Source organism: Plectropomus leopardus, chromosome 12 (genome assembly GCF_026936395.1).
Source record: "Plectropomus leopardus strain MGB_pleo_1.0 chromosome 12, ASM2693639v1, whole genome shotgun sequence".
NCBI lineage: Eukaryota > Metazoa > Chordata > Actinopteri > Perciformes > Serranidae > Plectropomus > Plectropomus leopardus.
This window is the reverse complement of record NC_142187.1, coordinates 10,988,653-11,013,050: the sequence shown is the minus strand read 5'-3', so window position 1 is coordinate 11,013,050 and position 24,398 is coordinate 10,988,653. Positions and strand designations below refer to the sequence as shown.

Sequence of the window (24,398 nt, the reverse complement as noted above, 5' to 3'; positions counted from 1 at the left end):
CCTTTACATTGTGCAAACTTTCACAATGACTTGAAAAAGATATTGATAGCTTCACACAAACTTCCCGACTACTTTCATGACTCTTTCAGTCAGTATTTTATTATTTCGTTGCAGAAAAAACTTATGTATATCTGTATATCTCAGCACTTAAACTCAGACAATACCACAACCATATTTACTGCGCTCAGACTATTTAACACAGGTCTCGCACCACCTTACTACCTTCATGCACTTTCCCTTCATCCCTAAAAACTTTTTGCATAGGCAGTATTCTCTTCTATCTTTTTGGAGCAGGCAATTACAGGCAAAGATCCAAATATGATCAAGTCAGACGCACGGTCAACGCAATCTCTCTCTAGGAGTTAGACCGCAGCTCGGCTCATTTATTTCCCAGCCCCTTATCGACTTTCCTCTTTTCCCCCTCTAAGAAGCACAATTTACATTTAAATGTCATCCCTTATCCAACCCAATTTGTGTTTACTTCAATGAATAAGAGCCTCAGGTAAACAGCTACACTGCTCCTCACTGGCCTCTCTCAGAACACATTCATGTTTGTTTGTTTTTTTTTAACTTTTATAATACTGTACTGCATTGCAGCAGTGTGAAATAAAAGCTGAAGATTCATCCTTTTTTGAAATCATCATCTTCATTTGGTCCAGAGCCACCTTGATGTTGACAAAATGTGCATTGCAGAAAAACCTGTGCAAAATACACTCATTTCATTGCCGTCACTGACCCACATTCACTAACCTTTATAAACGGCTTAATTTATACACGTGAAGTGCCTCTACACGGCTTTAAACACAGACACACGCTCTCTTTTTCTCAACAGTCAAATGCATGGAGGTCAAGTTTGTGAATAAAAGGGACAGATAGGGGAACTCTCAACATGTAATTCACAAGAGTAAAGCACCTTAACTGTCCTCTCAGTTTAACCTTTGAGAACATACTAACTGAAGGAAGGCGGCACTCTGAAACTCAAGAGTTAAATCTGGAGTCAATAAAGTCATGAACAGCAAAGCTTCATATTTTGACTAACTGAAGCATAAGTCTAATTATAAACCAGGTTACCCAAACTTTTTTCCTTTGGAGGGCCAAAAATGAAACTTAATCAGGAGGGCCACACGCCTAAGCAAACACCTACTGTGTGGTATTTTTGGATGCAAAATGGTACTAGGATCTCATTTCCCTTAATTAAAATGCTTTTGGTCTGCGTGCCAGGGTCTGCCTTTCTATATTTTTTTTCTTACCTCACTCGCCACTCACTGCGCTCAGATTAAAATTATTAATAATTAGGGATCCTACATATGTATATAAATAGCCTTTTTCCTGCACAATTTTTTGTCCGTTTTTTTTTTTTTTCGCTCAAAACATCTGTCCTGCCACCTCTGCCCCACAAAATCTGCTTTGTGCAGCCAAAATAACAATAAACTGCTTTGATTAAAGTCTCCAGAGGAGCAGGTAGATAAAATCTCCCTTTGTAGTCTTTGAAAGTTTACCGCTGCATCCCATGTGCATGATGCTGTGGAACCAACTTTTACCACACGTCATGCTTTTGGTGAAAAAATGCCCGACTGCATCGCCACATCATCAGTCAGTCCTTGCACCTGAAGTCTAAACATGGAGATTTGTCAGGGGAGCCGTCTGAATACTCCCACACACTTAAGGTTTGGATTAGTATTTTTCATTGATGTTTTTTTTTGTTGTAAAGATCAATGGTGAGTATCATAACACAACTATTTAAATTCTTGATTCTAGTTTTATTGAGGCAAATACATTTTGTTTACTTAGCAATCAGTGCTTGTAATGCTGAGTCATTAGCAGGCTGGCTGAAATTCTACATCTAAAACTAAATCAGCTCTCATTGCGAATAACTTTCCCAGTTACTTTGTGTTTCCTTAAAGCGCTTGCACTCAAACACTTCAGTTTAAGAAGTACTGGGTGCATTTTTGAACATATTTTCATAACCAAATGTGTTTGTATCTGGTAGATACTGTCCAACTTCACTCACTACTGATACAAAACAAAAAGATTACAGGAGAAAAGAAATGAAGCAAAAACTCCAAGAGGCAACCTCAGTTTTTCTCATACACTGGATAGAAAGAACGTCACCACTTAGGTTTCATTCATAGACGCGACCGACGATGCTTAAACTACAGATGATCATAATGTAAATATGCGAGTCATGTCTACATTAAAACTAAGAGGTAGGAACAACAATGACAGGCTGCAGGTATTTATCATCTTTAAGAAAGGATACTAACCACTCCAAGCAGTACATGTTTAACAATAACAGCTAATTTTAGAGATTGAATAATTTCATTGTTTTGTTTTTTCAGGAAGAGATGCTCATCCTTTTTAAATGACATTCAAAGGGGAACTACACCCATTTTTAAAATGCACACATTATTCCTCTGGTCTAAGACAGTCAAACAAATGTCAGTAAATAAACATCTCCATCCCTAAACTAAAGTGCTCAAACTGAATCTGTGATAGAAAGTCGGGAGCCGCTCCACACACAATGACCTGGAAAGTGATCTACATAATTTTCTCAGTGAAAAGGTACATTTTCTGCTTCAGAACAGAGACCATTACAGAATAAAGCTCATTTGGTAATTTAAAAAAAAGTAAACAAGCACTCTTTGGGTCCACAAAATCAGGCTCCCAGCTCCGCTTTTGATGATGAACCTGATGACATTACAGGAGTGAGAGCAGCTTCTCTGGTTTTCGGCTTTGAGAGAGAGAGTAGCTCATGTTCACTAACACTGATGGAGCTCCTCAGCCATGGAAATAACATACTGGAATTCTTCATTCAGATGGTGCTCCCCATTAAAACAGACACATGCAAAGAGAAACATCTGCAGCTTTGAACATGTGACCTTTTTGACCACAGGTCACAGGAGAAGATTACCCAGCCGCCTCCATCATTTGAGTCAGACTTTCAAATGAAGTATGTTGGTTTGCTGCAGACATTATTGTGTTCATGTTGTTACCTGGATATAGACACACGTTAAACAACAAATAGATTACAGCATTGCAGGTGGTTGGATACAAGCCAAAAGGGACTGACAAACATTTAATTCACAGCCAAAGTTTTTAACAGCTTTGGCTGGCAGTTATTCCCCTCAGAGACACACCTACACTACACTGCATCCAAGCTGTTCACTTCAGGACACATTCAAGACAAAGACGACAAAAAACGAGACATGCTGGTCAAAACACATAATGCCCTGGATTTTTATTTCATTTTGTGACAATTCAAGAGGATTCTTAGTCTTTCCCGTGTGTGTGTGTGTGTGTGTGTGTGTGTGTGTGTGTGTGTGTGTGTGTGTGTGTATGTGTCGTGGAAGGGTCTACAAAAAGAAAACAAAAACTCATGAATCAACTGGGCCATTGGAATGGGCACTGGGATTGTGGTACAGACAAAGAAAAACTACAAGTAGCCTTGTTCAGTACCAAACTCTTCACAGAAGAGAGCGATTTTTTAAGGGTTTTTTCTTTTTTTTTCCCAAATGAAGGCACCCGATAACTTGTGGTTCATGGCCTTTCAGCCTTCTGGAGAGTTTTTAAAAGTAGAGAAAACTTTTTTTTCTTTTTTTTTTTTCAATTAATACATGTTTTCTTCCTTTTTATGTAGAAGCTGGAATGATAATAAATGTCAGTTACTGCATTATTTTTTAACTCCCTTATGTTTTTTTTTTTTCGTTTAGATCAACAAGTAACAAAAGAATGAAGTTTTTATGTGAGGAAATGAAAATTAAAAAAGTTGGGTGATACAAAAATATTTATTTGAAATGATAGGGGAGGTTGGGTTTTATCTTTTAGAGAAAACAAAATGTTAATAAAGCCATCTGGTGCAAACCAAAGGCTAAAATCATACAAAAGCAGCATCAATCAATAAACAAATTATATAGTGCTTAGATAAGTCAGAAGCAGCAAAGACTTCTGGGAAAAAGTCATCATCCCCATTGTTTTGTTACTTGTCTCAGGAATATTTTATGTATGGAAGAGCTTTGTGGAAACTGATTAACCCACTGACAAACTGATGCCTACAACAAACAAATTCACACCTGTCATCTTCTTCTACCGCCCTGCGCCTGAATCTGTAAGAACGCATGTCTCCATGGATTCAACATGACACGTGGGAACATCATGGAAGAACGCCCAAAAAATGGGCGAGCTCCCGGCCATGTTCACAACATCCAAAAAAATACAGATTTTTTTTTAAATCTAGCTAAACACTGACTACAGCACGGGGGGAACCGGTGAGGGGTACAGTGTATAAAAAAAAAAGGATTTTTAAAAAAGAAAAAAAAAACAAGAACGGAGGAAAAAAAACCTTTGTAAACACGGCACAATAAATAGATCAAACAGCAGGTTCTGCACCATGCATGTGATGACATACATTTTTCTGTGGTACAACTTTCACACCTCATACTCGCACCAGTTGCAGTTTGTCGTTTTCTCTTTTTAATTTTGATTTTCTTTTTTTTTTTATATTTCGAGTGCAAAACATCACAAATGAACAATTCTGTATTCAAGTAATGTTATTTACAAGAACAGGGAGGTGGGGGGAGGGTGGTATTACAAATATGCAGTACTGTACATATAATTGCCATATTAAGAATTTACAGACGATCTCTTATTAACAGTAACAAATAGGGAAATTGGGGGAGAGAAAAATTTTTTTTTGTACGAGACGAGCATTGCAATTAAGTCCCAAAACAGTTGCCATGGAAACCCAGCCTTGCCGTGCTCATTCCGCCACCGCTTTTGCTTTCACCACTAACGAACGATGCATAGCACCTAAAAAAAACGACAATAAAGGAGTTACGTTTCCCCCGTGCTGCGTACGGGAGGCTACGTAACCTCCATGGCCACTGTGTTCTCTGATAGACTGTTCAGTGCTGGCTTGTCTTGTTCGTGATTCTCCCTGAGGACAAAAGAGGAGAGAAGACAATAAGCATCACCGTTAGCAGAGGAAAGTCAGCATTCAGAATTCATTTTATTGATGTACCGAAAGCCTGCAGGAACTTTGACCTGTGATCTGAGGCCACTTTTCAGAACCTCAGGAGGCGTTGGAACAAGGTCCTGGCTTACGTTTCTGCTGTTTTTAACAAAGCAGAGCGTTTTGGATGTACAGCATTAAAAACGCAACAGTGGGACCAAACTGTTGACTTAAAATAAGTCAGTAAAATGTAGTTTTGGTTAACTGTATAAAGGCCAAACTAAAGCGGGCGATAAATGTTGTAATACGTGGCATTAGTCCACGCTATATTCTCGCCCACTAAAAAAATAGTAGAAATTAGAGATATAGCAATTAATCAATTAGTTGTCAACTATTAAATAAATTACCAAAGAATTGGTAATTGATGTCACATATTTTCAGAAATATGTGACATCATGTTACATGGCTCACTGGAAGATTATTATAACAATACACACAACAAACTTTCATGAAAATGAAATTGTGAAATTCCATGACTTTCCAGGATTTTCATTCAGCGGTGAGCTAAATGCTCAACATATTTTCTTTTTTCTTTCTTTCTTTTCTGTTTTAACCTTCCTTTTAGCATCTGACTGTGGAGAATTGAAGCAGGATATCTTATTTTATTTATTTTATTATTTCGTCAAACTCCAAACGTACATTTGTTTCTAAAAAAAATCTGGATAGTTGATGTTTTCCAGAGAAGCCACCTTTCATCTTTTTAAATGTGGGCCTTCACTGTCCCTTTTTCTCACCTGGGCACTATGTCCAGCGGCGAGGCCGAGGCCGTAGTAACCTTGGGTTTCTGACAGTTGGCGGTTGCGGCGGCTGCGTGGGCAAGCTTTAAGGCGGATGTCGACATGGTGGCGCTCAGCGTCCGCGGGGCGTGAACGCGCTTGCCGGCGGGAACACCCAGACGGAGGCTGTTGTTGTTGTTGTTTCCCAGCAGGACCTGAGTGGCGGCTGTGTTAGTGGTGTTGACAGGGTGGGCGGTGCCGTTGTTGTTACTGGTGGCGGAGGTGGAGCTGGTGGTGGTGCAGGGGTGGAGCAGGGCGGGTGTCTGGGTGGAGGTGGGAGGAGCTGGGGTGGCGGGGGAAGGGGACGCTGTGCTCGAGAGGTGCAAGCCCTTGTAGACACCTGAGGGGTGAAAAGACGGCGGGTAGTGGTGGTGATGTTGGGGGTCGAGGTGACGGGGTTGGGAGGCGGGGTTTGGAAAGTTGAAGGCTTCAATTATCAACTGTTCTTCAAGGAAAAATTCTGTTATTTGTACCGTAAACTTGCAGCACTGAATAAGCGATGTGCTGCAACTATTCAAGTACACAAAAAAATGAAAAATGTTTTAGTTTGAATGTGTGAATCCTTTATAATCAATCAAAGGTTGAGAATGCATGCACAGGTTTGAAGGACGTCAAAACAGCTCAATACATCCTGTAAGTTTAAAACTTTGAGAATGTGCACAGTGTTAAATATCTGCTGTGAGGCAGAAGGTCATTTATGATCTGGATGTATTCCTTTTCACCACAAACACAAAGAAACTAAGTATTCAAACAAAAAAAATCTTTTACAGTGATTATCTAAGTTTCCAATAGTTTTATCTGTAAAGGACAGATCCTTGGTGCACCGTTTTCATCTGCAGAATAATCTCACATGGAAATTACTTTTTGTCACTTTTTCTCAGTTATCTCCTAAATCCTGCTGCCTGAAAATGGCATTGGTTGTTGGGGGGTAAGCGCTGCAGGTTTTGTTCGCTCTGCTTTGTGCCGTTATCTGCTCTGTCAGTGCACTCCATTATGGGTTTTAGGACTGTAATTACCTCACCCTCATTGTTTGCTTTGTCTGTGTGGTCTCACTGTATTGCAACACTTGGGTGAAGTGCACTTTAAATGATAATTGCTTTTAGTTTTTTTATTACTTGGCGGCTGCATTATTATTTCTTTTAAATTATATTTTGGGACGTACAAATAATCACAAGCTGGGATAAGTGTTAGTGTTTAAGCAATGAAACGTTTCCAGCGGTGCTTGGGGACAATCATAGATGGTCATCAGACACAAAATTGCAGTTAATGAGACCAGAGACCACCTTATTAAATAAAATAATGAGGATAATTACTCCAGCCATTACTGTGATGGCCCACTGTGCTCAGAACAATTGGTGTGTGTGTTCTCTTTACTATGTTGACAGAGGAGGTTCGCACAGGAAGTCACTTTATGTACATAAGACAAAACATGCCTCTTGACCAGGCTTCCTACACTTTAAGGCAAGTTCAATTTAAGAATTTTTAAGACTTTTTAATGCTACTCCGAAAGAAATCTGAGACCAATTTTACAACCAGAACTAAAGAAAAAAGAACAAAAGACAATAAACAAAAGAACATTTTTTGGTTCCACAATTCTGATCCATGAGACATTAATGCGAGGGGCATTTATTATTTATTAATTATTTTTCTTTGAAAACAGATGGTAACATTTTTAAGATTTTACAATGTGATGTCAAAAAAGAAATAATTATTCCTGCTTTCAATGTCTTATATATATTTTTTTTAGACTTTTGAAAGATTGATTGAAGACACTTTAATACCAAATTTTTAATTTTAAAAATAATGAATTCAATGCATTTTAAGACTTTTAAAGATCTGGATAAAACCCTGTGTTGTCAGTGAGCAAGACTTTATGAATCTGTAGCCAACTGACAGAGTTACCATACACGTGGTTGTTTGGAGTGTTGACATACCTGAGGGGGAGAGGACGCCATTGACTCCGCCTCCAAGGGCTAGCTCCTCCTTGGTTTTGAGAGCCAGCAGTTGGTCGGCGGTAACTAGGGCCGAGGCGGCAAACTGGGCGCTGGCCTGGTCCAAAGTATTTGTCAGGCCCTGCAGGGGAGATGAAAACTGTTAAAAGAGAACTGCTAACAAAACAAAAGACGACCAAAAGTGACAGTAGGATGCTGACCTTTGTGCTGTTTGTAGTGGCGGTGCTGTTGGCTTGCTGTTGCAGCTGGACCTGCTCCAGCTGCTGTTTCTGCATCAGGGCCAGCTGCTCCTGATGCTGCTGGTACTGTTCGGCTGTGAAAGCTGAGAGAGACAAGAGTTTGTTCATACCAAATTTCATACCGTAATATACGTACACACTGAAAATACTGTTCCAACACATGGTTTCTAGGAAGATGATGCAGGGAGACAATATCTCTATAAAATAATGCAGAAACAAGCGTAGGTAGTGTGTGAATAAGAGAAGGGCTCGGATGAAAGTCTGAATAAAATAAAGACATTTCTCTAGCATATACATTCATTTGTTGGCAACAGATTCTTAAAGACCCGACTACTTTTGGAAACAACTCATTAACATGATGGTCTATTGGAGAAGGAGGCTGGATGACACAAGCTGGACATTCAGATAAAATAATCACTGTGTGTGTGTGTGTGTGTGTGTCTGTGTGTGTGTGTGTGTGTGTGTGTGTGTGTGTGTGTGTGTGTGTGTGGCAGGCATGCAAGGCTGCGTGTGTGACAGGATGGGGCTTTGATGTGCGGTAAAGCTATTTATTTATTTTTGGCTCTCATGGTTAGAGTGCTTGGTCACACCTGCTGTAGCTTTGGCAACCCAGTGTCATCAGCTCTGCATTAAACTCATCACTGATGCAGAAGACTGTTTATAGCCACAGTTCACCTCGAACTTTCTCTCTTGAGGGTAATAATACAATATAGATGCCGTAATGTATATTTTCAATTTCTTTTCAGTGAATGAAATCACATTTCATTAAACAACCAAGTTTCTCATAGTTCCCTGCTTTGTTTTCAAGCACAGCTGTAATGCACAGGCACAACAGCACTTCATTGATAAGGAAGCCACCATAAAAAGACTATTTAAGGAGAAAACTACAATCAGGTTCTCAGATTGCAGAAGTGGAGCATCTATAGCTTAAACTGTCCTCATACCATTACACTAAAGGTGTTACTAACCCTTTCTACACTGCCTGTTCTGGGCGCGAATGTCGTGCTGTTCTGTTGCTTGCTGTTCTGGTACAATCACATAGTGTGAGACAGAGTTGTCTTGCCCTTCAGTCAGCTATAAAGATAATAACAGTGCTGAATAGAGCTCTATATAAAAGGGACAGCAGGCAGGGCGGGATCATGGGTGTCACAGGTGTGACGTTTTGATGGCGTGTTACGCATGCCACTCACCACAAAAAATTTAGACAGCAGCTAGCAGCACTTAGAGACTAATTCAAAGAAGAAAAACGGCAGCCATAAATTTTCTCAAAGTGGGAAAACATTTAGTTTGGGTGCTCATTACCATCCAAGCAGAGGACGAGACCAGCCGCCAGATAACTGAGACGGTAAATGATTGTTATTACCATGTTATGCCATTGCTATTATTTATAAAGCGCTGCTGACAGGTATGTTATATGTCACACAAGAGGTTGACGCTGTTGTGTTAAATGTTATGCTCATCACGCCTCTTTTGGTTCCACGATGCTGGTATGCTAGCTAAAAACCAGAGACTGTAACTGCATGATGCTGCTGTTGTTTGGTTCTGTAAAGAAATAAAAAAGCCTTGATAGCAGCTCCATAGTGCAATCTCTGTGTGAAAAGGGCTACTGAATAATAGTTTAAAAAAAAAAAAAAAAAAAAAGCTCGCCATATATTGGACAGTTGGAGCTGTTTACTCCCAAAGATTGCTCTCCTATTCAAACTAATACAACACCGGTATCATCAAACCTGTAGTCTACCAATGAGAATGAGTAAGTGAGTTGGGTCTGGTCCTGCCATGAGAACACTAAGCTTCAGGGGGGAAACAAAACTCTTATGTATTTACAGGCACTTTAGTACGAGGACTACTTTTCAGTTTGTTTTCATGGTACACAGAAATCATGCCAGCTGTGGTTCATAAACACTGAGGGTAGAGAAGAAATTAGATTAATGAGCTGCATGACAACACATTTTTTTGACAGTAACCAGTTTAGTCCAGTAGACAAATTCTCAAATTTTCTGCCACAGCCTGGTTACTCAGACACCTGGTTTCTGTATGCACATTTAAGTTGGTCCCATTGGCTTCCCAGTTATTTACCCTGTTAATAACATGGTCTTAAATCTTTCTTTATAGGCTTTCTATTGATTATGAAGTCCTATTGCAGTATTTGGAGGTATTAATGTGGCCTTGTGCTTAGTGCAATATTGATTTTCTTATTCCCTGTGAGCCGTTCAGTTCTCCACTTCACAGAATCCAGGACTCATCTGAAAGTCACAGCTCGTCCTCCATCTGGAACACCCTTCATGCTTATTTCATGCAATCTGACACCGTCTCGTTTAATCAAAAATACTGCTCTTATTAATTCAGCACTGCTTGCAACCCGCCTTCACGGCTGCTCTTTGCAGATTTCACCACCACTGTAGTCTTCTTTCAAATTCTCTTGCTCATTACATCTGTGACCTTCAGTTTCTTTATGGCGCTTTACAAGTAAATCGCTTTTTCAAGAGAGAATCAATCGACAGTTGTTTTTCATGCACATCAAAACAGACAACTCCTGTAAACTGCTTGTAGTAACATAAAGACATGGACCGCCTGACTGCCCTCACAAAAATACCACCAGGGACCTGTGGCACTTAGTTTGTATTCAGCGCTCCACGCCTCTTTGTCAAACACCCTAACAAATCCTTTGCACCTCATGAATTTATTTATCAAACCCCAGTTTTAATTGACACCTTGTGGACTGGGTGGGGTGGGAAGTGGTGCACTGTGAATGCCAAGCAACAGCTGCACTTGAAAAACACAAAAACTTTATCTGACAAAAAAAAAAAAAAGATCACAGCAAGCAAAGGAAATTAGCAGTGTAAAGAGAAAGCTATCTGACACAAGTGTGCTTCCTGGATATATTTGTGAATACTTGTTGATAGCTTCTCTGAACTAGCATGCCGCTTAAAGGGTCAGTTAAACCTACACACATTTATTTACTTGCACAGAGTACAATCTTGCAACACAAATATTTTTTATGTGAGCAGGTTTTGACATTTTCTTTCAAAACACACTGAAGAGGAAATTCTATTTAATTTTAATTTAATGAACGTTCTGCTCAACCGTGTGACAGAGCATATTTTGAGTATCTTAAAGGAAAAATTTATGGAACTTAACCTGATTGAGCTTTTTCAATAACTGCTTCACTTTTTTTTTTTTCAAGGTTGTTCTCAGCACAAAAAATGTATTCATTGGCCTCCATTTTGACTGCAGGAACTTCAGTAGGGGATATCTCAACACCTGGGAGAGTGAAACGCAAACTACTGGAATGGTAAATATGAGGACACTGACCCTTAAAACAAACTTATAAGTAGAAGACAATTCATGCATAGTGGTGTGTGTGTGTGTGTGTGTGTGTGTGTGTGTGTGTGTGAGAGAGAGAGAGAGAGTATGTGTTTCCCTTTTTCAGTAAAATATTTTTGTAATTAAATGAGTTACTCATAAATCAAGCAGAGATGAGTGTCTGAAATCCCAAGCTGCCGTGAATGCAAAGTAATTTCAGAACCAGAGCCTGACGTGAAAGCATCCACAATGTGTGTGTTTTATGACAGCCGCTCCACTTACCAGCAGTGGGTGTGGGCGCAGGGACAACCCTCCCCGGGCGCTGAGAGCCATGGGGCTGTCCCCCAGCTGCGGAGGCAGAGATAGGGCGCTTCAGGCCTCTACTCAACTTCCTGAATAGCGGGTGGGCATTGTCCAGCTCGTGTAGTGGTAGTGTCCGCGGTCTAAAGTGCCTCCATCGGCACGACTTTATATTCAACAGTATCTGACTGAGGTCCGTGGGAGAGGGAGAGGAAAGAGAGGAGTTGAAGGAGGAGGAACTTCTGTCCGAGGTATTTGTTTCTGAGGTACTGGCAAACTTGTCGGTGGCCGGTGAGCGTGAAGTAGTTGTAGGAGGAGGAGGAGGAGTAGGAGGAGGAGGAGGAGGAGAGGGAGGAAGAGGCAGGTCGAGCGATTCTGGATCCAGTCCGTGGAAAACGTTGTCATAGTCCGTGTACGCCCTGTCCAGCAACACCCTGCGAGAGAAGAAGTAGTTCAGGTCTTGGTCTTGTGCTTGGACAGTGGGACATGACAATATAAGAAACAAGCCTCAATTGTCTATTAGCCGCCACTGTCTGGGACATCAGAAATATCTACATAGAGGGGCTCTACTCCAGTTTTTAAGAAACTGAACATTCTCTCTGTATATGACAAATATTCATAAGATGTGTTTACGCATATAAACACATTTTCTTACCGTCTCCTATACCATCGGCCTTTAGCCATTTCTTTAAATTTAAACCACAGATTCATTTATATAATATAACTTGACAGGTCGATCAGCTTCACCTTCTGTTTTACAAAGCAAAACTCTCACCCTCATATATTGGGGTGTGCAGATATAGTACCAGTTATCAAGAGCTCATTATCTTTAGAAAATTTTAAGAAGAAATTATCATTACATTTAATTTGTGATGTTAAGCTACTGTTAACTGACTGGTTACGTATTCTGCTCACTGCGCTCTTTATTTTCATTTATCTTTTGTTGTATTTTTCTGCACAATGTGTTTTCCCTCTTCTGTTCAGTTGTTTGATGTTTTCAAATTGAGTATGCGCTCTTGACCTCTCCTGACACACCTCTTAATTAAAAACTTGATGAACTTGATCGAGATGAATAAAAAAAGTGTACAAATAAACTAAAATATAAAAAAATACAAAAGCAAGACACATGCCCTCCAAAACTTGTATTAAGCTTGTGAATAGCATGTGACCCATGAAAAAAAGAAAAAGAAAATGCAAATCTAACAAACAAATGTAACTGACCTGCCGCCTCTTCCCAGGCGCCGTCGAGCCATGCCAAGGCAGCGCCGTGGCACGGTGAGCGTGGTGAGACTGTAACGAAAGCGAGCTTCTGCCAAACCGCCATCCCAGGGTCCGCACCATGGCCAGCTACCCACACGGTCCTGACGAGCCTGGAAACAAGACAGGATGCTTAACGTCATTCATCTCATTCTCACTGACTAGGTACAATACCTCTGATCTTAAAAGTATTGATCCTGGTTGTTTTAGAGGCGGAGTAAAGACATTCAAGTCTACTGTGAAGTGTGAACTAATGGCCCTGAAAGTTGAGATAAACTTAAAATTAGAAATAAACAGAATACTCCGCTAGAAAGCCCAAGTTCTAAAAAAATTACCTTCCAGCCAACTCCTCCACACAACTTTAGCTGTGCTGCATTACATTCAAACACAATTACAATCATTAAATCCTTTCACAGCATGTTAAAATACAAAGACTAAATGTACATAATTGTTCCTGTTCTAACCAGAGCTAGCAAAGAGCATTTCAAAGCACCAACAACCTCGGGGCACAACTGCTAGGACATTATGGCCCCTTTAACCCACCATCATGTAAAAGTAAAGCTCTGATATGCTTTTTATGGATGCTCACAGTACTTACAGCGTAGTACTGGCAGCCTGCCTTTCTGCGAAAGGCGTAGGCACCATCTGGGTCGTTCTCCTCCTCTGCTTCTGATGAGCCTGAGTGCAGCTGTGGACGCAGAGGTTAGAGGTCAGTTTAAGGTCAACGGAAGAGCAGAATTTAAATCACTGAAGCCCACCCACTTGTCTCATGTGGTTTTGTAATTTGGAGTGGATTTATCGGGACAAAGGGGCAAAGTGCAGTTGAGTGGAGGTATGGAAAGAGCCTGGGTAGGCTGCAGAGCACCAAGTCCAATACTGGAATCACGTCATATTACATTTTGTTTGCAGATATTTCTGTTGCATCACAGATAGGACACATGTCCTTTCAGTGACCAGCCAGACTTTCCAGTGTCTTGAAATGGCATTTCATCTTTCCATTTGAAATACACTTGATTAAGATCTTGTGTTTTGAGGTTGATGCAAAATGCAGCCATGTTTTTACAGCCCCTCTCTCTTACTGTTGGTTGCCCTGCAATCACTTTGGATGCCAAAGTGTGCTTTGTTGTGTGCTTTGTATGTAAGTTGAAAACAAACTAAATCCTTATTTGAGAGTTTTCTAGCAAGTGTCAGAGAATAAGCAGCCATCAAAATATGTCCTGCAAATGCAGCTTTATTTTCTCAGTCGTATCACTTTAACCTTTATTTAGAGAATTAGAGATGATTTGGAGATTTCCACAGTGCCATATCATCATTGTTAGTTCCACAAAGGATTTAAAACACAGCATCCATTTTCTGAATTCTAAATAAATGGATCTGTCAGCTTACAAACTCAGAGACTAAACTAATACCTGCAGAAAAGTGCCAGGTTCTGGCCTTTGCCATTTTTCTAAATCTTTAAACCTTGAACTTACGAAAAGGGAAAAAATAACGCTAATGTATAGGAAGAATAAATTAAGTCATACTGAGAATTCAGAGAAAACAAAACAAAACCATCTACAAATGATAAACTCAGACACAAGAGGTGCTGCTTGGTTTGCGTAGTGTACTTTGCTTTGCATGACTGAGTGCTTGCGTTTGTCTGGGTTGTGCATGTACCTGAGAGAAGGGCTCGTCGTCTGAACTGGGGAAGTCGTACTGGTTGAGGTCCTTGGCATTGAAGACGATCGGACCAGCGTGGTGAGGGGCACCTGACGAGAGAGGCAACACCTTCTGCTTCTTCTCATACTTCCTCTTCTGTCGGGGAACTTCTGTCTTCTCGGGCTAAACGGGGAAAGAAGAGGTAACGTGTTGTTGTTTGAGCACATTGAAAGCACAACTTTACAGACTACGAGCAGTCTTTACTCTTGCACAGAACTCTTAAAAAAACTACCAATATTACCATTTCAAAACGCTGCATTTTCAAGTTATTTCAAAAACAGGTTTTTATTATAGGTTAACAATACACATGCACTTTACACAAAGAGGGAAAATTATACAATATACAAACATAACAATGGGACCGCTTTCATTCTGCAGATAAATAACATCCTTACACTGGCATGTTGTGAGTGTATTAACGGTAAGTCTTTCTCTAATTATCCAGTTCAGTGTCAGAGCTGTTTTGTTAATGGTGAGCCTCACCTTAGACTTGTAGTCCTTGAGGTCCATGTGGTCCTGATGTCGGTACTGGTTGGTGACTGGGACCAGGGGAATGATCTGCGGCCTCACTAGCGCCCGTTCAGCCAACACCTCTGCCATCACCTCACCGCCGTAGTCTGACATGACGTTTCTGAAAAAGGGGAAAAAGATACAACAGTTTTTTCACAATCAGAACCTCAGACTGAATACGAAAAACATTTCATTAGGCAAGGTGGTTTTTCCCCTCAAACTACATCAATAAAATTTCATTTGGAAACAGTACCGAATAGAAAAGTACCTGAATGGAATAAAGTAGCTTTAACCACTCTTTTGTCTCAGTTTTACGCTCCGAGCAGTCACCCAACCTGTACCTTCAATTAGTCACCCTGCTGTCTCCACTCTGCCACCTGGCTGTCTAACTGCTTTTTGTTTTATTTTGGCACTGAAGCATCACGTGTGGCCCTGCTAGCAGGCTCACCTCTTCTCAAAGATCTCCAGTGTGAGGTGCAGCAGCTCTCTCTTGCTCTTCTCCCTCCTTTTGATCATTTCCAAGATGGTGACGGCTCGGCTGAGATCCCTGCGCAGCTTCAGCATCTTCTCGTAGGACGCCTCGTCATTCTTACGGTTCTGGAGGTCGAGGGAACAAGTATAGGCAACACTTAAGAACCAGCAACATCTAAACAGTATATGTAATAAATAAAGAATAGACAGACAAATACAATTCACTTGTAATTTACTTAGAGAAAGTCACAAGTGGAAGACATGTTAGGAAAAGAATTCTCAGTTGTTATGGCCGGGGTTTCTCCAGCTGCCGGGACAACACACACACACACACACACACACACACACACACACACACACACACACACACACACACACACACACACACACACACACACACACACACACACTAGAGATGAACTAAATCCCTGGAAATTAAAGAATGGGTCAATGGTATGGCAAAAAGTGCCTTGAATGAATCTATGCTGGAAAGCATGACTGAAAAATCATGCCAAGGGAACAATCTGGGGGGATTTTTGGAATTATATTAGACTGTCTGAAAACCCTGAAATATGATTATTGTTCTATCTTCCTCTGCCTATTTCATTTATCTATTTTATTTCAAATTATTACTTAATTTTTTGAGGGGGGTTGACTTTTGTTGTGCCCCATCTTATACAAATCTCCTTTACTCTGTACACAGCCATTTTATTTTTATTGTTGCCGAAGGAATATCTTATTTGAAAATTCACAAAAAGAAGACGTTATACAACTAAAACCTGTTATATGAACTGTGTTTCAAAGTATTACATTGTGATTTATGTGCATCAAATGTGATCGGTAAGGTTTTTGATGCATCACTGTTCACATTTTAAAAAGTTGCTTAAATGAAATCAAACGGGTTACTGAGATCACAAAGTTAACATCAAGGCTAAATTCTTCAAATGACCACTTGGTGGCATATACGTCCTTTACAAAAGGGTAGAGAGGAAACTACTATTTAATTGAGTCACAGTTTCCAGCAGTGTAGCAGCACAAATTTCACAAAATGTAAAACTTTTATATTCTATATTATTATTCAACTTCATATGAAAAGTTATGCTTTTCTTATCTGGCCACTTTAGTGGTGTTTTTATCTGACCTCTATCTTAAGTCCATCATAATGTTCATACAGTCATGACGTTTTCAGTTGTCTATATATTCAAACATCACTGATTAAGGACTTAAGTCTCTTCATATAAATGAACCATAAGCTGATTAACCATTGTGCCTTCATCAACATCGTTTCACGGAGCAGCTCAGCAGACAAACAGAGAATAATTTTCCCAGCAGACAAAATCTCACACTTCTGTTTTAACTCATTCTGTCGAGACAGACGCAGCATTAGTAAAAGCTGTGCTGAGTGTCTCGCACAAAGCTCTTTGCTGACACAATACGCGCTCTACGTGAGGTAAGACGCCGATCACTGAACGCAGCTGCGGTGCCTGACAGCATTCTTCTGTTGTCGGCCTGTCAGGTATTGAGAATATATTCCGTCTACATCACAGGTTAGGCATGTATAGTGTGTAAATACAGCGAACCGGATCAAGCTAATCTGCCAAGGCTTCACAGAAGACAGTTAAATGTTATCAATAACAAAAATGATTTCATGCAAGGACGGAGCCTGTCTAACACGATGAAATATGTCATGAATTATGTAAGAAGGTATGAAAATGCATCATTTCTTTGTCCACAGTAAAAGTCATATTGCCACTAATAGCATGTCCACTAACACAACAGCTAACGGGACAGAGGATGTCTTGATCTGCCATCATTAACTTTGAATTTAAAAAAATCACAACCAACAGAGGGACAGATCTGGTGTGACATTATCAACGGTCAAGATCACAGCCACACACAAACTGCCAATACAGCTCTGATTGTAAAGACTACCAACCTTCCTGGTTTGCATCTTCTCAGTGCGCCGTCGGAAGGCCACGTAGGGGTCACTGGTGCTGGAGCCGTCCCGTTTCTCCTGCTTGACATTGTGGATGAGACAGTTGGCCCTGCTGTTTTTCCTCTTGCGGCTCCAGTAGTCAAAGACCTCCTTGATGAGCTCGTCGTCCTCCTTTAGGAGCAGTTTGGCCTCGGGGAGGCTCACAAGCTAAAAGATACAAAACAGAAGTTACATTTTATAGATAAAAATGTATTTACACAGCTGTGAGGGTGAGAGGGCTTTCATGCTGATGGTGCCTTACCATTAATGGTTTCAAATTTGCATTACCTACTATTTAATGCAGGTATTTTATTTTATTTTTTCAAAAGCTTATTTTGCATTGCTTTGTGGGTTATTTCATGGGCCTTTCTTTACAGCTGGGAGCAGGGAGTGTTCTGGGAGCAGGGGGAGACACAAACAAAGCAGACCTGCTGTCCACTGCCTTTCTCCAGCCGGTCAATCATCTCCTCAAACTGCAAGAAGCTGATCTCCATCTTCTTTTTCAGCTTGTTGACAAATGCATCGTCCTCTGAGTCCAGGTCGTAGTCGGGCTGCTCTGTGTCCAAGCTGAAAGCTGCAGAGAAGAGGAGACAGACTTAAGACACGGATAGTTGAGGCAGATTAAACGCTGCAGATCAGTAATCAATGTAAAAACAAATAAAAAAACATTAAGGTTGTGGGAAAAGTTGTGGATGATGGGAAAAGGATTCAGCTTTTAAGGATTAACATATCCACTGTGTTGTTTTTTTAAATTACCATTCCAAGTCCTGTTCCTTCAAAATGTTCACTGTCATGCATTCTTTTTCTCTCTTTTGCAATCGACATATCCAGATACGCATTTGCTACCACTGCCCTCACATTCTTAACTTTATTTCAAGTCAAGCATTTTGGTGTTTAGTTTATCCTTTCATCCATAGTGATGTAAAATTAGTACTAAGAATCAGTGATACTAGAGGGTTGTGCGAATGTGCATTTTTTGCCACATGGGTTCACTCAAGAGTTGGTGATCAGATATGAAGATGAAGTCGTTCACATTCTGGCACTTATTTGATGCAGAACTTCAAAGTGATGCGGTGAACATGACCTCTCTGCTCTGACTCCACAGCAAACTGACCGTTAAAAGTCAGAATTCAGCTTAATTGGTCTGGTAATGACCGAAGGCACTGCGTGCAGCATTACTAAAACACTGTCAAGCCTGTTTCCAGCCAAGTTCACTTAACGTGCCTTCTGAACAAACCCTTTGAAAAGCCAAATACAGACTTTCTATGAACCCTAACTTTTAGTTAGTGTTGGCTCCAAAACTCACTTTAATCAATCAAATTACAGAAGGAAAGTAAAATTATTGCGCTCAACCTACAGTGGCTAACAAATCCCAACTCACAATTCCCTTTCATATCAAATAAGACAGTTGAATTCAAAAGAGATGCAGCCTCCTCACATACAGACAGGTAAAGACAGATGGTTGCTTGGCAATAGGACTGTCAAGGCCAGTGTTTACCACACTCTAAAGAAGTCATTCAGCACACATTCAGTGTTTTCGGTGTCAGTTTGAGTGCAGGCAATTCATATAACCAATGTACAAAGAGATGCATACAGTACATCCTTTACTCTGAATTAAGATTATCGTTCATTTAATCGGATCATTTAATGGGTATTTAACTATTTTAATGTTCAAGTTGTTAGCACTGCAGGATTAATATGCAGCCTGATGTATGAAAAAACAAAATTGTCCTAAACATATATATTCACCACAAAATAAAACAAGTCTAAGTTTAAAATTAAAGCATTTACTGCCAGACTGCTTACAGGCATTGACCAAACTGTCCAACTATGACACACAATGACAAAATGAAACAATATGCACATTTTTAAATAGCTTTCTATTTTCCAGAACTGTAACCAACAATGTTCTTGTGGATTTAAACATTTTAGCAATATAAGAGCACAACTGCTTCAGGAAAACTAAAAAAAACAAGAGTTAGACTTGTCTGCACACAACTTTGACCAAAGAAAAATGTCTTGGATCAAAACAAAAAAGCAACTAGGAGAAACTCAGAAACAGTCTGAATATATTACTGAAAATAAGCTATAAAACAATGAAGCAACATACCCTGTCTAATTCAGGGTTTCCCACACATTCATTTATCTGTGGCAACCCACTACGATTAAAACATCTGGAGCCACGCACTTATTTTCTATTTTTTGAAGCTGGACCATTCACTGGAAGGACTATTATAACATAAACTGTTCATTTTTTCACTGCACCCCGATCTTGGAGCACAGAGCAAAGTCTGGGCACAGACCAAGCAGTAGAACGCCAGTTTCTATTCACTTGCCTCTGCAGCAACTGTTCCTCTAATCCATCAGTCTGATCTGACTGGTTTACCAGTTAACCACCCCGCAAACAGCTGCTGATCTCATCAAGAGTTCTTGGCTGTGCTGCCTTCAAGGACCCAAAAAATGTCTTCAGCTACCACCACACATAGATTCTAATCCTGTGGGAAACACCATTATCATCGGCACTGTAAAAACAAAACACACTGTGGGGACTGATGTGCAACAAAGACTTTGACAGTCACCCAGTAAACTGTCAAAACTTTGCAGCATCCAAAAGCCAAAAACAGAGTGTTTCTCCTCAAAAGTCTTAACTGAAGATATAATATTCATTAAACTACGCAGGACTAATGGCCCACACTTAACTGGAAAAAATAAGTGTTTAAAGAGTGCAGCCCACCCAGCATCTGTTGGATCATGAGGTTAGGGACACACTAGATGATTATCAGGCATAATTACACCAGATTTGCCCTTCCCAAACAACTGAAAGCATGAGGACTGACTGGAACTAACACTATAGGTTTGTTGTGTGGAGTTTGGTGCATTCAGTCACATCCAACCCGGTAACTCACAGCCTGACCCGACACTTCATCAGACAATTTAATGGAGTCTGCATTAATGTGTATAGAGCTTAATAATGCACACTGAATATTTCTGCAGGTCAAAGATACACCAGTATAATTTTAGTTGAACCAGAAAATGTGACTCTCTGCCCTTTCCTAATGGTCTAGAGTGTGAGCATATTTCTGACTCAAAAGACACAAAAATGTAAAAAGCTTTCCACTCAGTGTGCTTTGGCTAGTTCGTCCCAAGCCTCAGACAGTCATGTCATACCGTGTCAGGCCAATTCAAACCAACTCATTTCCTTTCTGACTCTCAAGAGCTGCCTCAAAACTCACAACAGGAACATCGCCTCATTTGCCGAAATCAAATCAAACTAGCTTCTATCAGACATGCACGGCTACTGTGCTTACAATTACATAGCAAACGATATACAGACCAGTGTCTAGCCGCTTTATCTTTAAAATGATAACCTCAGTTATAATTTAGTTAATGCAAATCACTTCCATCCTGAGCTGCCATCAAGGCAACTGAGTACGACAGAGGGGATACTGACCGAAAACAGCAAGCTCTGTGATGAGGCCGATTATATTTGATTTTGCAGAGTTTTCCCATTTTAAATGTCTGTATTTTTGTGCAGACTTGTGTTATTGCTGGAGTTATTAACCATCACCTTACAAAATGACAGTAAATGGGGCCTGCTAACAACCTGACAGCTGAAATCCTTTTGTTGATTCTAGATATTTTGAAACAAACGCTGCACTTTCAAAAGCTGGAAACAATCAACACTGAATTTTCTACACATTTCAGACTGTCTAGACCTCTGAGGAAACCTTGAAATTATTCAGACAGCAATGTGACAAGACAAAACATTTGTCATTTCAGCTTTCAACTGATAACGGTGTCTGCGTGTAGGGTAAAGCAAATTGCTTCCCTTTGAGAAACAATCATGGCAACCATTTGTGACACCGACATGGTTACTGAACTAAGCAATCTAGCAAACTCATTTTCTTTGATATCATTACTGAACTGGGCAATCTCACAAACCCATTTACTTTGACAAACATGTGACAACTCAGTAAAAGCTCATAAAACACATGCCTGATGCCATTAAATGGATGAATAGCTGCCTCTGAACAGACCCCCTTTTCTACCTGTGGACTCTTGAATCACTGGATGGACTCGCCATTTTATACTATACTATACTACTATACTACTACTACTACTACTATATTTACAAAGTCAAATAAGTCAAGTTCTTACAGCCGAAAAAAAAACCCCACGATGATTAACTGTTTTACTTTTAATACCACCTTTTTTTCTTTAAGTCACTGAGTTCTGGAGGAAACTCTTTACACTCTGCTTTATAGTATAGCAGTTGATCTAATGAAATGATAGCAGTCTAGAGAGATGTTTATACATAAAGTACACTAATGTGGAATATTATAATTATTGCCACTATTAATTTTGATCAACAGCCCCCGAGTGTCATTTAATGCATCCAAAAAAATTGAAGGAAACACTCTTAACAGCCTAATGAAACAGCCGAGGGCCCTAATCTGCTACATCAAACTCATTTTCTCTGCGTTCACCATCACAAATTTGCCATTAGAGAAGCCCACTTACGCTGTATGTGAATTAGCTGCTTTGGCATCTTGTAGTCCCCAGGGTAGAGGGATTCGTAGTAGGTGATGTTGCTCTCTGCCTCGGGGACCGGGATGACCATGTTGTCCCGTTTCTCGCCATATACCTGCTGTGCCGAGATGGCCCGCTGGAGATGGTGTTCCTGCAGGGACACAGACAGAGGTGAGACACCTGGACCGCTGAGCATGAATATGTTCTTACTACAGATTATATACGAACTTTGGTGTTAAACAAAATACAAAACTAATTCAGTACAACAGAAGAATATTGTTCTGGAAACCATCAAGTTCATATAAAGCTAGAATACAAGATTAAAAAAAAAAAAAAAAAAAAGCTGGAGGCACATTGTTTTAAAAACTATTTTAAAACTAAATCTGGACCCGACATTATAGTCACCTACAGCTCTGACACTGACCGTTTATTGAATATAGTTACAGAGTTGGATTTTTTGGAAAAAAGGCTCTGCTATAAAAGAATCTGAGAAGCAAAAAGCAGCTTAAATTGAGCAGCATAAATAGGCATGGCTGATATGCAAATGTGTACTCAATCAGTGTATACGCCTGCCATGAGTAACAACAAATTGCAGTCGAGGAATGTCAAGTAGGTTTGAGGTAATTTACAGTGAACATGACGCAGTTTGTCCATCAAAGAGCCCTGTCAAGTTTGTTTCAATGCAAAAATGTCCTACATACATACAATGTCTCTGGGTCACAGTCACAGCAAACGAACAAACAACACAAGAAAAACAAAAGTAAGGGGGGTCAAAAGTTGTTTGTTTACTTTACGTGCTTGTTAAAAGAAGTCACTGTAGGTTGATTATATCACCACATGACTTTTTAAATTCCCAAACATGCAAACATGCCTGATGTTTTTATTATTATTATTATTATCATTATTATTATTGAAACTGACAAACATCTATATAGGTCTACATAAAAAGTAAACAGCAAATCACGACGGGGAACGTCTGGTCTGCTGGTCTACTGCTGTTTCAATCACAGTGTGTTACATTAAGTGGTTAAAATATTCAAAATATAGCACTGAATATTGAATTTGTTTTTCTTCTTGGTGGCTAAAATATGTTTTGCTGCAGCCTCTGTCCACGGCAGAACATAGCATAACTCCTGTGCCGGTAAGATGTGATCATTTCTCTGCAATTCAAAAGAATGGCCAGTTGTCATCACAGTGATCAGATTCAATCTTTAGAGTCAAAGCAAACACCAGCCTGTACGGCAGGTTGATTCATTCTATTGTTGTAATATTCAAAATAAAAACTTATAAAAACTGGACTAAATATGTTGGTCCTTTAAAGCAAAAGCTGGATCTTCATACAGGGCTGCAACAAACTTAACAATCCAAGACATGGTTTACCCATGTCAAAACTTAAGGTTGTCATGAAATCAAATCATACCAAATGTATGCATCTGTAAACTTGAATTGCGGAAGGAAACTGACATTCAGTTACACAGTAAGGAAACGGAAAGTCATTCAGTTACACAATGGGAAACATTTATCCTCCAGTACATGACAATCTATGAAAATCACCTTTGTACAGGAACAAAACAAGACCACCAGGTGAACAGAACCATATTAAAAATATGTCAATATTGGATTATCACAGATATACTGCATCCGCATTTGTTCTCCAATATGCACTGATATGACACCTTCTTTTTTTATATGAATACTGATAACACTTACAATTGATGCCACATTATAGTTCATCTAGCAGGGCACACTGTCCTCTTAACTATTACACTGCAGACACTGAGATGCTTGATGTTCTCGTCACTGCAATGAAACAAAGCTGGACTTAAGAACAGTCACCTCACTAGTGGTACAAACTACCAACCAGCACAAAAATTACAAATACCAACATAAGTCACCATGTTCTGAACAGATGCATTACAAACACTAATCAAAAGTCAAAATTAGCATTTTGGAACACAAACTTTAAGTCCTCACAAGACACTAGTCCAGCACCTGGCAGGTATGATGGGAAATGAAGGCCATCTTAGTGCTACAAGACTCAGCGCCAGCAGAGTGTACATGGAGCAGCAGTGTCTTTACAGTTAGTTGCACACTAGTTTGTGAAATACATTGCTGGGAAGTTCACAATCCAACCACTTCTATTTAACTTTTCAGTTAAACTTATATCATTCTGTCACTGACAACCATCATGTCACTCCTGCTTATCATATGTGTTTGCTGTGGTCAAATCAGCTCTTCCAACAACTTTAGTGCATCCATGTACTGATTTTAGTAGCACTGAAAAAAGCCTTTAAACGGCCAAAATTGAGCTGGCAGAAACAGCTTCAGATAGATGGGCGAAATTCGAGGAATTATACAGTTGTGATTGAATCTGATTTT

General features: G+C 39.9%; 1 protein-coding gene across 2 annotated transcripts in view; it reads right to left on the bottom strand.

Annotated features, from left to right (window-relative positions):
* Nucleotides 1–3,223: 3,223 nt before the first annotated feature.
* Nucleotides 3,224–24,398, bottom strand: part of LOC121950979 (enhancer of polycomb homolog 1-like) — a 38,495-nt gene continuing 17,320 nt past the window's right edge. For both annotated transcript variants that reach the window (XM_042497131.2, XM_042497130.2), the window contains 13 exons: nt 22,011–22,170; nt 17,918–18,063; nt 17,451–17,657; nt 15,492–15,640; nt 15,017–15,164; nt 14,492–14,656; nt 13,434–13,523; nt 12,800–12,948; nt 11,561–12,012; nt 7,937–8,058; nt 7,719–7,857; nt 5,743–6,124; nt 3,224–4,933 (listed from right to left, as the gene is read on the bottom strand). In XM_042497131.2, the coding sequence (XP_042353065.2) occupies nt 4,861–4,933; nt 5,743–6,124; nt 7,719–7,857; nt 7,937–8,058; nt 11,561–12,012; nt 12,800–12,948; nt 13,434–13,523; nt 14,492–14,656; nt 15,017–15,164; nt 15,492–15,640; nt 17,451–17,657; nt 17,918–18,063; nt 22,011–22,110 (2,322 nt within the window). In that variant the 5' untranslated portion in view covers nt 22,111–22,170 and the 3' untranslated portion in view covers nt 3,224–4,860. The remainder of the gene's footprint in view (nt 4,934–5,742; nt 6,125–7,718; nt 7,858–7,936; nt 8,059–11,560; nt 12,013–12,799; nt 12,949–13,433; nt 13,524–14,491; nt 14,657–15,016; nt 15,165–15,491; nt 15,641–17,450; nt 17,658–17,917; nt 18,064–22,010; nt 22,171–24,398) is intronic.